The sequence below is a fragment of the Phascolarctos cinereus genome, unplaced genomic scaffold (assembly GCF_003287225.1).
Source record: "Phascolarctos cinereus isolate Bilbo 61053 unplaced genomic scaffold, phaCin_HiC Scaffold_4;HRSCAF=312, whole genome shotgun sequence".
NCBI lineage: Eukaryota > Metazoa > Chordata > Mammalia > Diprotodontia > Phascolarctidae > Phascolarctos > Phascolarctos cinereus.
This window is the reverse complement of record NW_027555847.1, coordinates 350,860,969-350,876,255: the sequence shown is the minus strand read 5'-3', so window position 1 is coordinate 350,876,255 and position 15,287 is coordinate 350,860,969. Positions and strand designations below refer to the sequence as shown.

At 38.7% G+C, this 15,287-nt stretch overlaps 1 protein-coding gene across 1 annotated transcript in view; it reads right to left on the bottom strand.

The window, feature by feature from the left end:
- TTC33 (tetratricopeptide repeat domain 33) overlaps positions 1-10,473 on the bottom strand; it is a 40,735-nt gene extending 30,262 nt beyond the window's left edge. Inside the window, exons 1-2 of the mRNA XM_020996252.2 lie at positions 10,383-10,473; positions 6,734-6,955 (exon numbers count right to left, since the gene is read on the bottom strand). Coding sequence (XP_020851911.1) covers positions 6,734-6,954 — 221 coding nt within the window. The 5' untranslated portion in view covers position 6,955; positions 10,383-10,473. The remainder of the gene's footprint in view (positions 1-6,733; positions 6,956-10,382) is intronic.
- Between the last annotated feature and the right edge of the window lie 4,814 nt (positions 10,474-15,287).

The following is a 15,287-nucleotide window of genomic DNA, read 5'->3' as shown; positions in this document are numbered from 1 at the left end:
CTTCCTACTACTGCAGGCCTGCACGACTTGCAGGCCTCTTATTACAAAGGCCACTTGTAGCACACCAAAGGATTTTCTCCACACAGAAAGGATGTTTTCCTCTACACTTCTCACAGGCCTCCCAAAATCCTTTGGCATGCTGCAAGCAGCCCAAGTGGCCTGTAAGCTGCAAGTTGTGCAGGCCTGCACTACTGTAACACCCAGAATAATCTAGATTAAAACAACTCAAATTTTTATGGCACTTTACAGAGTGTTTTTTGCACAACCTTACAAGGTAGGCTGTAAATATAAAGTGGAGAGATTATATGTACTTTTCTTACCATTTGTTGAAACAAATTAACTAATATTTGAATCATAGATTTGTCACAGTAAGGTTATTCCTCAATAAGTAAACCATATTCTTTATCTTGGTGTGAGGGGAACAGTGAATGCATGTAGGGAAAAAAGCTGTATTCTTTTGGCTACTTATTTTCAATTTCAATATAACACTAAATGGATTTTTGTGATAATTCTGCACTAAATGTTCAAATGGAAGTAATAATGACACCCTGCCCACTCTACTGAATTTCAGACACCCTGAGTTTTTCAGTAAACAGGTTTCTCACGTTTTATGCTAAAGTATGTTCCAGATAGTTACAACATCATTCATTTCAGCCTAGTCTATACAGAAGTAAAGATAGTTTCTAAAATTGTTACTCCTTCCCCACAACTAGAAATATGCTAATGCTGATTATCTCCTTGATGTTATCTTCTTCTCCATAATTAGAAATCTACTAATCAAAGTAGAAACTCCTGCTGATACACAATTTTATATGAATTTATTATTACTAGTTAATATGGAAATAATAATATTTGGTTCACAACATGAAAACAAAGTTTTACAAGCAATTTTTAGAATAAATAACATCATTTGGAATTTGAAAATAACTTTCCCATGAAAGCAATATTATAAACAGTGGTTAGGTTTCCAAAGTAGCCTACAAAAGTCTCTATTTAACCCATAACAAAGCTGAAATACTGTATTCAATGAAAAATTATAGAAAGCAACATGGCTATCATACTAGTAACTAAATTTTTTTTAAATTTGAAAATTTAGAAAAGTCTTATTTATTTTTACTTTGAATGCTGGAACTCAATGATATATAAGATGATTTCTTTTTCCTCTAAGATTTTTTTTTCCATCAGCCCAAGGCAGCAATTGGTCCATGTTGGCTACCTACCTCTACCTCCACATTCCCACAACGATTAACCAATCACTCTGCTAAAGATCATAAACTCTCTACTCTAAAGCAATCTTAGACTTTGGCTAAGGTCCAATTCTTAGTACTCCACAGATATAGAGGGAAACACATGAGGAAATTTCATCTACCAATGCAGCTTGGCCGTCTTTGTCATTTATCACCTTAGAGAATTGCTTAGAGCACTTAAAGGTTAGATATTTGCCCAAGGCCACATAGTAAGTATGTATAAGAGGCTTGACCTTATAGAAAGAGAAAGATGGAATCACAATTTTTGTTTTTCTTAATATTTGTATGTTTTCAGATGCATTTTTTTATGCCCTACCTCTGAAACTAAAATAATGTATCTATAAATATGCAAATGTTAAGACAATCACTAATGTTTTTCCTTTTTTCCTAGATTTACTAACTTGTGAAGTTAGAAAAAAGTTGTTTCTCATGTCATCTAATGCTTTATCCAGTTTAACAAATACCTTAAAGAATGTAGTTTTTCTTGCTTTTCTTTCAGAACCTAGTTTATAATGTGGCTTAATTAACACAGAGTATTCCCTTCTTTTTTTTTTTCAAGGCAATCAGGTTTAAGTGACTTGCCCAGGGTCACACAATTAGTGAGTTATCATGTGTCTGAGGCCACATCTGAACTCAGGTCCTCCTGACTCCAAGGCCAGTGCTCTATCCACTGCACCACCTAGCTACCCAAGTATTCCCCTCTTAACCTAAAAATTTATTTTCTTAATTGAATCTCGTTCTTCCAATTTACATAACTTTGTACCAAGGTAAGTATTTCTTTCCTGCTCTGATGATTACATTCGTCCTCTATTTGCAGGCAATTATTTCAACTTTTGTTTGTCTGACAGCAGCCAAACTAGTCTATTCTACAAGCCTCTAATTAATGTTTAGTTATTCTATGAAGCTGTGTATACATTCTGCCAAAACAAATAGCTGAAAAAAAATCAGTGAAACATCTGGTTATTTTCTCCATTTGACGTCAAACAAGAGGTCTGACTCATTTTCCACTGAATTAGTAATATTTGGGGACCGTGTGGGCAGGTAATACACATCTTGTTTATCTATATGGCTGCATTTTCTGACAACTACACAGGAAATTCAGGGGGATATCATAGTAAATGACTAACTTGCGTTTACCTTCTTCCCTCTTGTGCAGTTTAGAAAAAGAACAATAATAACAAGTGGCACTTACAAAAAGTCCTAAAGTTCTGTTTTGTGGATGCTCAGAAAGTGATTTCATAAATGTGGAAATTTACAGTTATCCTTTTTTGTGCTCAAGACATAACAGTCAATTTTGTAAAGTCCTATAGTAGGAATGTTTTTGTATTAGACTGTTAATTCACAATCTATAACTTATTAACCTGGGAGTTTCTCTTTATTCTCTTTTAATAACCTTTAAACTAAGAATGTGGTTTCTATTTATATTAGAATTTTACAAAAGACTGTCTCCTAAATCAGGAATTAAAATAGGGACAATAAAAATTACTTAACATTTATGATGCTTCTAGTACTATAATCCACAAATAATTAATGCAGGAATGTTACAATTTTCTCAGTCTATCAAAGGACTTTTTTTAAAAAGAAATTTTGTTTTCAGGAGAGGCAGCTAGATGTTGTGGCTAGAGATTCAGCCTCGGAACCAGGAAGCCATACACTGGCTGTGATTCTAGACTCTCTGTGCTAAAGTTCTCTGTGATCTGGGAAACTCTCTAGGACTATGAGTTGTAGAGAAGGCACCAACCCACGCTGGAAGAGGACGTTTCTTCATCCAGGGAACTCTCTATACCAATGAAACTAGAGGGACAGATCCTATCCCTCTGTTTTCAATAGATGCCAAGCATCATGAACATGTAAGGACACGAATTAGTTCAGTTTCTAACATCCACACTAGCAGTTGGAATATGTGAGCCAGCCATGAGGGTAAGTCAACCCTCTTTCATCAAATATTTACCAGTAAGTCTAATATAACATCATGTTGATGGTAAGGAGTAAAAAGGTGGCTGTAACATTAAAGGTAGTAGTGAAAATGTAATGAAAGGCAGAATTATGCCAAGAAGAACAGCATAACCCTCACAGCCCATTAAGCGAACAAAGATGGACTTGATTTTATTTTTCTTCTCTCTTCACTTCCTGTTATTCAGAATCTTCTTTGGCTCATCAGCTTATCCAGCATTCTTACTCTACTCCCTCCATTCTTACTCTCTCTACACTGTCATTATCTTACGCATTTCTTTAGTAGAATAAACAGAGTGGGATCATGAGAGGACAGATGTCACAAGGATATCATAAAACACAGAACAGAACATGTCTACCAGCCAGAAGTTGCTCTCAGGGTAGCCCAGCATTCACACATCCCTTCAAATTCTAACCATAAAATTTCTCTTCTATGGCTCTCTCTCTCATTACAGCTGCAAAGCCTGGAGCTACCACTTACCACTTCAATTGTGATATCTCCAGAGTGATTGGTTTTCACTATCTACACTTTATTTTATACTATCTTGTTTTATAATTGTAGCCTATGTACATATTTGCTAAAATGTAAACTCATTTAAGGTAGGGACTATGACTACACATCTTTTGTATTTTTTACAGACATAGTAGGTACAATAATTCAGAAACTGATTGATTCAATCACATGCCACCTAAACTTAAACAATGATATTCTTGTTCCCAACCAGTACCACTGTAGCTAGAGTTGCAAAACAAGACTGGAAACTGGAAGACTAGGATACTAGACTTAGTTACAAACTAATTATATGACCTTGGGCAAGTCAGTTCACGTCTCTGTGCCTTTTTTTATAAAATGGAGGGGAAAAAGGAAGGATATTCTACCATCTAATCTCTAAGGTCCCTCCTAGTTCTGACATACTGATTCTATGATTCACCATATTAAAGAGATTTGAGATTTATGGCAATCCTATCCAGACAACTCTGAGGACAGGTTGAAGATAACAAGAATTATCAGACTAAACTCAGAGGTGGCAGCTGGAACTGTAACAGGGAACAAAAAAAAATTCTCCAGTTCTACCACTGGTAGTAGAAATTACAAAAATAGAAGAAAAAGGTTATTGGAAATAATGAGGAAGATGGAAGATGGCAAAAATTCCATATACTCCACTCCCTTAGTTTATTTGAAACAAATAAAACACCAGAGGAATAAGAAATCTAGGTCTGGGAACAAAGTGGGGGGGAGGGGGAGGCAGGAGCCCCCGAAAACAGAAGACACGAGATTGGTAAAGTGGAAGGAAGTGCTAATTATAGCTTGCAATTGGGGGGGGGGATTCTTAAAAACTTGCCTCAATACTAAAACTTCTAGTTAATATTTTGCCTTCTTTCCACTATCATAATTCCTTTTCTACCACCTTCTACTCTTTAATTGAAAATAAAATGCATTGTAAAAAGAGAAAAAGCTCTAAAGCAGTAAAAAATATTTATCAGAAGTGTTGTATATTTTGTACTTGACAAAAATTAACAAAGCACAAAAGTAGCACTCTTATAAAACATAATAAAAATATACATCTTTGATCTTTTTTTTCTTAAGACTAGGCTTCCCAGGCTGAAACACAGGGGTTACTCATAAGCTCAACACTACTACTGACTAGTAGAGGAGCTCTGACTTGCTCAGTTTCCTAGGTAGGCCAGTTTATCACTCCTTCGACACCCTGGTGGTCTCTTGCTCCCACCATACTAACATCAGACTTGACTGGCTTAGCTCTCAAAACTCCAGAGCTTAAGAGATCCACCAGGCTCAGCCTGCAGTAGCAGTGATTATAAGCACGTGATGCTACACCTTGTAATCTAACTCTTCCCATTAGCTGTACCATGGACAGTAACTCCTTCTTTGCTTTTTTTTTAAATCACTAAAATAAAACAGTGTAGAGATGACTAACAAAAGTGAATAGCATAAACTCTTAGAACAGGGATCATTTACTAAAATTTACTTAAAACTTAGAATTTTGGCGAGATAATTCAAAGTAAAACTGAAGTCCTGCTGGCTACTCTGGTAGCAAGATCACATGCGTATTGTTGCTGTTCAGTTGTTTTAAGTGGTGTCCAACCCTTCATGACCCCATTTGGGGTTTTCTTGGCAAAAAAAACTCATTTTAGAGATGAAGAAGCTGCTGGAAACAAAGTTAGGTGATTTGCCTAGGGTCAAATAGCTAGTGTCTAAGGCCAGATTTGAACTCAGGAAGATGAGTCTTCCTATCCAGGCCCAGCACTCTATCTACTGCACCACCTAGCTGCCCATTAAGTATGTATAGACATGTAAGTATGTATCCATATATATACATACATAGATATACACACACACATACATACATACATACACATACATATTTCTGTTGCTACTCTTTGCCCTGTATCCTCTAGTTACAGAAAGCAAAAATATTTCAATCATCAGATGATAATCTAGCTACTCCCCAACAACCATCTAGAAATGTTATTATGAGTTCGAACTGAGTTTCCCAGTTCAGATTTAGAAGCTCCTCAAAGAACCTGTGAATGAAGATGTAGATTAGTATCTCATGCTTTTTAGCCATCAACTACACACTAAAGGGTCTATTCTTGGATGAAATCAGACAAGAAAAATCTCTTATAATTGGGGACAGCAAGTTCTCTAGGACAAACTACACAGAAGGAAAGAAGTCTAGAGATGGAAAGGTCTTTAGATATACTTAGTACAATCTAATCTTTTTACAGATTAGGATATTTAGACCCATAGTCATTGGTGAGGCCAAATAATGGCATGGGACTACTACTAGCAAGAATCAGCAGAACAAAAGAGAAAGGAAAAAGAAATCAGGAGAATAAAAGAAGGAAGATTAAAAGAAGGAAGGAAGGAAAAAAAAGACAAAAGAGACCGACAGTGGAAAGGCAAGTAGGCCACTAAAAGCTATCTCTGATGCCATTCCATTGTACCACTGTCTGAAAGCTGCCAATCCCTTCCCTAAAGAAAATATATAATTTAATTCCCCACTCTGCTAAAGCTTTTTTTTTTAATTATAGAATCAAAAATTTCAAGGAGTAGAACTCTTGGAGGAATGCTATAACTGAATCTCCCACCTGGAGATGCTCTGGACAGGGAAGGAGGGCTATAGAGAGATTATATACTCCCAAAGCTACTACAGAGAATGGCTAACTTGTCTAGTCCTGATTCAAAGTTGTTAATGCCATAAGAAAGTTTCCAGAAGTAAAAAAGCATTCCAGAAGTAAGCATGATGTGCTTCATCTAGTATAGCTGCCTTTTTAGAAGAAGCTATAAATGGTGACAGAGCAAAACCATGAAACAGTTCTGAACCTGTGAAATAATATAATCAAAATTAAAATTTTTAATCTATACTATCTATGGGAAGGTTTGCCTTGGCAACCTATTATTTATCTTATAAATTTAAAATGTGGAAATATATAGATCTTCATCTAATGACTACATGGTCAGAAAATAAAACACAAACTCCATTCCTGACACAAAGAAATATATACCATACCTCCTATTTTCTGCCAAAATTGCACCTTCATCTTTTAGCCGTTTACTCTTCTCTGCACAGTCTTCTAGGAGAATTGCTTTCTTTCGTTTAATTGCATGAAGCCAGTTAACGTCGTCATTCTCCACTAAGCCCTTCTCATCAGCAGCTTCAGCTTCAAACTGCTGGGATGTGACTTTTGAGACCTTTTCACCAATTTTCCTCTTCCATCCAAAGGAAGCCATTCTGGAAAATTATAGATGACCAACTTTAATCATTTCCCTAAAACTTTAAGATTGCCTAGAATGGTGGTGAAGGACTTACTGAGAGTGATATCTTCAACAATTAAGGGCTTTGGGCGGAATGGGGGAGGGTTATGTGTAAGAATATTAAATCTGACAGTAAGCCCCTAAGCAGACAAAAGAAAAACATCTGCTGGCCACATTTCCTAACCTGATGAGAATCTCCAAAAAGGAACAGAGACTGTGCTAGGCCAAGGGCAACTAGATTGGAAACCTATGAGGTAAGATAGTGCTTCCCAGTTTGTTGGATGAGGACTCTGAAGGGACCACTGGGCTATTGTAAGGGGTCTGAGAATTCATATGCATATCAAACACTCATTTTCCTTCTTTATTCAACTCCAACAAAAGATGCTGAATGAACTATGATCCCAGGATCAAGTGAGTTACATTTAGATCTGCCACTAAAAACTTGAAAAGATTGGGAACCCCTAAAGTAAAGCAATGAGATCTACTAAGAGATTGCTAGAGAACTCTTGGCCCACTACAATGTGCCAAAAACTGGCCCTTAAAGCAACAGCTCATTTCACAGTCTGAGTTCTATTCACTCCCAAACGGCTGATTCACAAATCGGTATTACTGGTCATACTTACCAGAAGAGTGTTACTGAATCCATGTAACTATAACAATACTCTTAGAAAAGTAATTCACGAATGCATGCCCTACTGACTGTAGATTAGTAATGCCATCTTCATGTACGAAGAACAGCACACAGATTATTTTAATGTTATTTTTATTATCTTTTATTGAATGTGAACTTTCCTCCCTCCCTACTTAGCAAGCTATTTCTTCTCATAACAAAGAGTTAAAAAGTAAAAAGACCAGCTTAGTAAAACAACCATATCTGACCATATATTGCTGTATATGCAAAATCCCACATCCATAATCCTCTACCTCTGCAAAGAAAGGAGGTGACAGTACCAGAACCAAGTAAAATTCAAACAAATAATAAGTTATTTATTATATTCTTAATAATATTATTCTGATTTTAATTAAACTAGATAGATCTGGCAACATTAAAATTAGGCCCAAATTCAAAGAAAATGTAAGCTGAAAGATCAGTATCAACTTCTATATTTATAAAAGTTGCATTTTCATTCCTTGGAAATATATAAAAAACTAGCAAAATTAGATTCAAAAAGCTCTAATGTTCTTCAAACATAGGCTTACATATTTTGACCACAAAAAATTTTCATGTCAGTTAAAGTCGGATTTTTCAAAATAGCTTCTATGGAATAACATCTTCCCAGGACAGCCACCCTGGAAACCATAAATGAATTCTAAAACACAAATGGAACGACTATATATAATCTCAGGGTTCTAAAGAGTTCTAAAATGTGCTTAGTCTAAGCTTCTAGCCAATATCTGTTACTTTTTATTCAACAAAAAATATTAGGTGCCTTTGGAGTATGCCAGAAGCTTACAATCTAGAGGATATTAGACATGCATAAATCATTATAATACAAAGCAATATATAAGCTCCATATGACTGGTTTGGATAATAAAGTGTTTTAGGAATTTTACAACAGGTATGTGGAAAGGAAAAGTTCACTGCTATAATCAGGAAACACTCTATACCAGACCTTGAATGACAGACAGAATTTCAATAAACATACTCTAACAATATTCTTCTAAATGAACAAGTCTGAAAGACTTCAGAACACTAATATCATTTAACAAATAATCAATCATGACTCCAGATGACCAATGATGAAGAATGCTACCCACCTCTTGACAGATGGTGAAACACTAAATATGTGGAATAAAACACATATTTTTAGATATGGCTAAGACAGGAATTTGTTTTAACTATCCATATTTAGGACAAGAATTTTTTCCCCAGTGGGAAAGGATAGGAAAAGTTCATCAGTTCTGTCTCTGGAGATGGAAAGCATTTTACTTGATAATTTTTTAAAGAAGAATTTCAATATCTGATACAATAGGGGACTGAGGCTTTCCAGATACAAAGAAAGCTAAAAATATAAAGCATGATTGGGAAATAGTAGATTATTGTGGAAAAATAGGTAGGGGATAGGCTGCACAGGTCTTTAATCAACAAGCTTTTATTAATCACCTAATATGTGCCAGGTAACATAGAGTAATGGATTGAGGGCTGGCCTGGAAACCATGAAGATCCAGTTCAAGTCCCTCCTCTGCCTCATACTGGCTCTGTGACTATGGGCAAATCATTTAACTTTTCAGGGAGCAAAGCACTAGTGATACTACTACAAAAATGAAACAGCCCCTGCTCTTGAGGAACTTACATTCTAATGGAATTCCAAAAAGTTATAAACCTCACAAATTCGGAGAAATTAAAACACCAATTTCTAATTATTTTAGCACTTTATAATTTTCAAAGCAGTTTTTTTTAACCAAAAGAATTCCTAGACATACTATAATTTTTTTCTCCACTTTCATACTTTAGGTTAGTGAAGACTTTTTTCAAAATAATACAATAATACTTCCTTAATTTCCAAAGAAACTCTGAACATCAAGGCCTTCTGCATTTACCGAATGCCACTAAAATACTAAAAAGGTAAGCTCCATGAGAGCAGAATCTGCTTTTTGCCTTTCTTCGTATCTCTAATATTCAGCTCAAAGCCTGGCACAAGGTAGGTGCTTAATATTTATTGGCTGGTCTGTCATTGCCCGGGAAATGTACCCTACAACAGTGAACAATGGGCACTCGAAGTTACGCCTGTAATTTTGCTTTTTTACATATTTCCAAGGAATGAACATGCAGCTTTTATACAAACAGAAGTTGATACTGATCTCTCAGCTTACATTTTCTTTGAATTTGGGCCTACTTTTTATTCAATCCTGAGGCTCTAGAGGGAGCAGCTGATCACTGCATTACCTAACCCCAAAACATAGGCAAGAACAGTGAGCACAACTCGAGGAGCTCAGCCTTTCATCCCTGAGGTACAGACAGACAGTGGTGACTCCGAGAAATGATTTCTCTCCTTTAAAACAAAACAAGCTCAGCAACTTTCCCCCTCCCCGCACCCGGCGGGGGTCGAGGACAGTGCAAAACGTACCCATGGACGTCAGAAAGGGGGGTGGACGGATCTACTGATCTCACTCGCCCCGGAATACACCAAACCGCCCTCCGGAGCCCCAACACAGGCCCGGGGCGGGGGAGACAACAGCCCGCTCCCCCGCCTCCCATCTCCGGAGAAAGCGGGGTAGAGGGCCCGAAGGGGCCCCGGCCGCTAAGGGCCAGACAGGCCTCCCCCCTCCACCTCGGGAAGCCAACCCTCAGGGAGGTCCCCCCACACGGCAGAAGGTCCCCCAACTCTTCCAGAGGTCTCCTCACCAAAGCCAGGTTATCTCCGCCCCCACCTACCCAGGAAACCCCGAGAGCCCCAGGTTACCTGGCGACAGCTCCCTACAGTCAGTGTTTACGTTCCACTCCACTCCCGTCCACCGGAAGCGGAAGCGGCTCCGCTCGTACTTCCGTCTCTCTTGAACGAGCGGGGGGAGGGGGCGGGTTCTCTTGGAAGCGTCATGAGGTCTCCTAGGAAACGGAGGTCGGATGCCTGCGAGCGTCAGAGCGGCCCCTGCTGGAGCTGCGGGGAATTCGTCCCGTGGGAGATCTCTGCCGCTCAAAGCCGGAAATGCCGTACAAATCCCGCAGAACGCTTGGGCTCTGGTAGTGGGGAGCAGATTGCAGAGGCCCGAGACGTGCCCCTTCTATGGCCAAGCCCTGTCCATCCCCCTTTCACAACATCTCAAAAATGCGCCACGTCTGACATCGCCACCACTCTAGTGCAGACCCTCATCATTGCACGCCTGGATTACTGCAATAGCCTGCTGGTGGGATAGCCTGCCTCAGGTCTCTGCTCCAATGCATGCTCCACTCGGCCACCAAAGTGATTTTCCTAAAGCTCAGTTTGACAATGTCAGCACCTTACTCAACAAACCGTAGTAGCTTCCTATTCCCTCCAGGAGCAATTACAAAATGCTCTGTTTGGCATTCAAAGCCCTTCATAACGTGGCCCCTCCTGCCTTTCCAGTCTTCTTACACCTTACTCCCCAACAAGTGTTCTTCAATCCAGTGACGGAGGCCTCCTGGCTGTTCTGTGAACATGACACTCGATCATCTTGCCTCAGCATTTTCTTTGGCTGTCTCCAATGCCTGAAATGCTCCCTCTCCTCTTCTCTGCCTACGGGCTTCCCTGGCTTCCTTTAAGTCCCAACTAAAATCCTATCTTCTACAGGAGGCCTTCCCCATCCATTCTTAATTCTAATGCCTTCCCTCTGTTAATTATTCCTTATTTATCCTGTATATAGCTTGCTTTGTATGTATTTTTTGCCTATTGTCTCCCCATTCGATTGTAAACTACTTGAAAGCAGAAACTGTCCCTTTTTTGTACTCCCCCAGCGTTTAACACAGTGCTTGCCACATCGTGGATGTTTAATAAATTCTCCTTGTTGGATGTGATTGTGTAGCCTTTTCCTGGAAGGCAGCACGGATACCTCTCCTCCCCCACCTCACCACACCCCTATGCCCAGGGAAGCATGCCACCCCATGAGCAAAACTCTCCTGAATGGAAGGATTCAGAAGGGCATAATAAAAGGAATTCTAAATTTGGAATAAGAGGATATGGGTTCAAATCTTAACTCTGCCCTTCACTCACTGTACCACCAGAGGCAAAGCTATTTAACCTCCAAAATCTGTTTCCTCCTCGGTAAAAAGAGGAAGTTAGGTCATTTTTATTTTGTAACAGGAATCCCAGAGTCTCTCTTCATTGGTGGAGATCAATGCCCTGCTTCTGGGTGAGGGCAGGAGGAGATGGTGACAGCAGGAGACAGTCTATTCAGTCTCTACAGACTTTCTTTGGGTCTAGAAGTCTTTGGCCTCTACAGTTACTTCAGGCTCTTTTGGCTTCTAGCTTTGAGAGAGAAAATACGCAATGTCAATCCCATTTCAGGTTGCTGAAGCAGAAAAGACTGGCAAGAAGTCAATGAGAGGAGCTTGCTACTCTAGAGACTTCAGGTAATTAATTTCCCCTTGGGTGAAATGTGGGATTCTCTTCCTTGGTTGAGCTGAGTTATCTTGCTCCCAATGGGAGTTTTTTCACTCTGTATTGTCTGCTATGTAGGCGCTAAGGTATACTTTCTTTTGTTTCTGTTTTGCTATCAATTTGAATAAATGGGTTTCTTTGCCGCTTGCTATATATGTTCATTGGGGAACTGGTATTGGAAACTCAAGTGCTGAAATAGAGCACTGGGCTTGGAATCAGGAAGATCTAAGTTCAAATCTGGCCTCAGGTATTTGGGCAAGTCACTTAATCCTGTCTGCCTTAGTTTCTTCATCTGCAAAGTGAGCTGGAGAAGGAAATGGCAAACCACTCCAGTGTCTCTGCCAAGAAAACCCCAAACAGGAGTCTAACACAACGGAAAATTGACTGAACGACAAGCCTTGAATATAAAGCTTAGGATTTTGCTTTTCCCATTGTAATTATATTACTATATTTCCCCATTATAATCATATAATTATAATGGCAATCAGAAGTTTAGTTTGAACCTTAAAGATTTATTCTATAAAACAGGTTCAGTCAAAAGACCGCACCTGAGGATCTATCTCACAGGTTTCCCACCCCTGCCCTAGACCAACAATACCTTGGGAAGCAAACAGCTACAAAATTAGGCCCAGAACTCACTCTCTTAGGAGAGCATAGTGGTCAGACTCTGTCCTCCACTTCCTACTTCTCCTCCTGGCAGGAAATGAAAATCTCCCTTGGAGGAAGGGTCAGGGGAGAAGAGGCTAAACTTGTCTATCTTGCCTCCTTTCCAGCTACACAATGACACCCCCATGCTACATGTGGGAGATGGCCTCACTATATATATGTAGGAGCTCTGTAAGAGTATAATTTCTGATTGTTTATTTTTGCAGGAAATTTTGGTTTTTTGCTAGTTTTGCTTTAAAAAAACCTTTGGACAATTTTTTTTTCTCACTGAACTTCTGTGATTCAGTTCATTGTTTCTGAATGGTACTACTTGAGTAGTATACATTTTTATCCCAAATGGCAGGCTGTTATTGATAACCACTCAATTCAATTCTATAAGGCCCATTGTTTAGGCTTGTTTGTACTTTTGCTAGCTTGGAATGAGTTTAAATAGGAATTGTGTTCTACAACTAGAGCACCTGTAGAGGAATCTCTAGAAAAGATAGGAGCTTTTGCAGCTGAAAAGCACAGAGGTCTCCTGATACCAGGAGTAGACCCAAACCTTAAATAAGGTTACTGGCAGAAAAATAGAAGGATTAGAAGAGTATACAATTAAAGTACAGGTTAAGGCTGGTGAGACAACTCTAATCCTGCCTCAGAATTTTGATCATGGAAATATACCTGAGGAAATGATAGTAGGAAGTTATTCTTAGGAATTTGAGACATTTACCCTCTAATGATGAGGAATTGCTTAAAGAGGTAGGATTCTAATCAAAAGAGGCATTCCTCTAGAAAGATTGAATGTCATAATTTAATCTAGAATCTTTACTTCATATATGAGTAAGCCATATCCCCTGTATACAACAGAAGCCATACAAATACCTGTTGTATACAAATACCACAGGGCCCCAAATTTGCATCTTCTCTAGACATGAACCCTAACTCCCAGGAGAATAATCTTGGGAAACTTGAATTGGACAGGCAAGAGTATATCTAGAACACTGGAAGGCTCCTGAGCCAGAAAAAGTAATGAGTCTAACAAATATCAGATTTTACCACATGATCATCACTGCCACATAATTGTTGCACCCTGTTTTTTCAGTCCAAAAACTTGGTTTATAACCTTTGTTAACCTGAAAGTTTGGTTAAAGAAGGCAAACAAGTTAGGTGATACATGATTATATAGTTTATTCCCCTTTAGCTAGTGAATCATGTTAACATGGAAGCCAGAATGTGATTCTGACTCCAAGATTAAGCAAAATGAGAGAGGTTTTATACAGTTTAGAGTGATCAGACTCAGGATGTCTATGTTACAAAAAATACAGTCTCCATATGTTTGTTTAACATATAGCATGGGAAGGGAATTTTCTTAATTGAATAGGTTATAAATACAATAAAACAGGAGAATGTCAAAGTGTCAACTGAAATTCAAGATAAGAAAAGTCCCATTATTCAAGAGAGTATCTGGTCCCAGACATCCTGGGCTTAGTGATAACAAACCAGAAGAATGTTGATCAGTTCTATCTGGTCCTGGAATTTGCCGACACAGGAAGGGGTGTTTTAGTTCACTCAGAGAGAAAAAAGATTAATTTAGGTTTTTGGCCCTTATTGGGGCTCAATTGATCTTAAATGATTATCACCTTTCATTGCATAATTATCACATGGTATAATTCTGTTGGTCACACCATTTAAAAAGTAAACAGAGCAGCAATGTATTCACCAGTGGTATATGGATTACATAATTATCTCTGTCAAATTTATTTCTTGCACATTTTGAGCCCCAAGTTTAGAATTCTCAGTGCAGGTGCATTGTCAGTATATTTCTGAAAGCTAACTTGCGTGGTGGTTTGTGTAGAGGGCTGCAATACTAACAATATTGTCACCCAACCCCATAAAGAGCCATAGGTACAAGGGGAGCAGGTGGGTGGGGAGGCCAAGCTGCCATGAGTAAGTCACATGATGTGGTAAGACTTTCATCTTCCGGTGCCAGCTAACCTGTACAGTTCGTCTGCCAGCAATACAGTTTAGTAATAAATGATTTTTAAGTAATACCAGCACAATTTTTAAAGCTTCATATAATGATCGCAACCCCTTTTCTGTGAAGATTTTGCAGTGAAATATGGTACTTTAAGGGGGAAAAGCTGCAAAGGCAGTGGATACCCTCACAGAAGCAAGGCCAGATGTTATCTAGCAAGAGTATATACAAACTTTAGCTCATATGTTTGAAAGGGGTGAAGACCCCTATATTAATTTTATCTCTAATATTGTGCAGCACAAAAGAGAAAAACCTATTAAGTTCTTCCTCAGGGTGGGGCAAGAAGTGATGAGACTAATACAGATAGACATGATCCTGAGAATACAGGAAAAATTACACTGCAGGTATTGTTTCAGGATGTGGTACATGACCCTTGTACACCTGATGTTATCAGATCTATGCAAAGAAACCATTGCCAACAATGTCTGAGATGAGACAGGTACTCCTGACATTTAAGGATCAATATAGTCTACAAGGTTCCAGGTCTTCTCAGGAATGGACCACAGGAGCAAAGCGGGACAACAGAACCACCAGTAAGTACTGAGCTCCAGTCACAGAACCTGAGACAATCG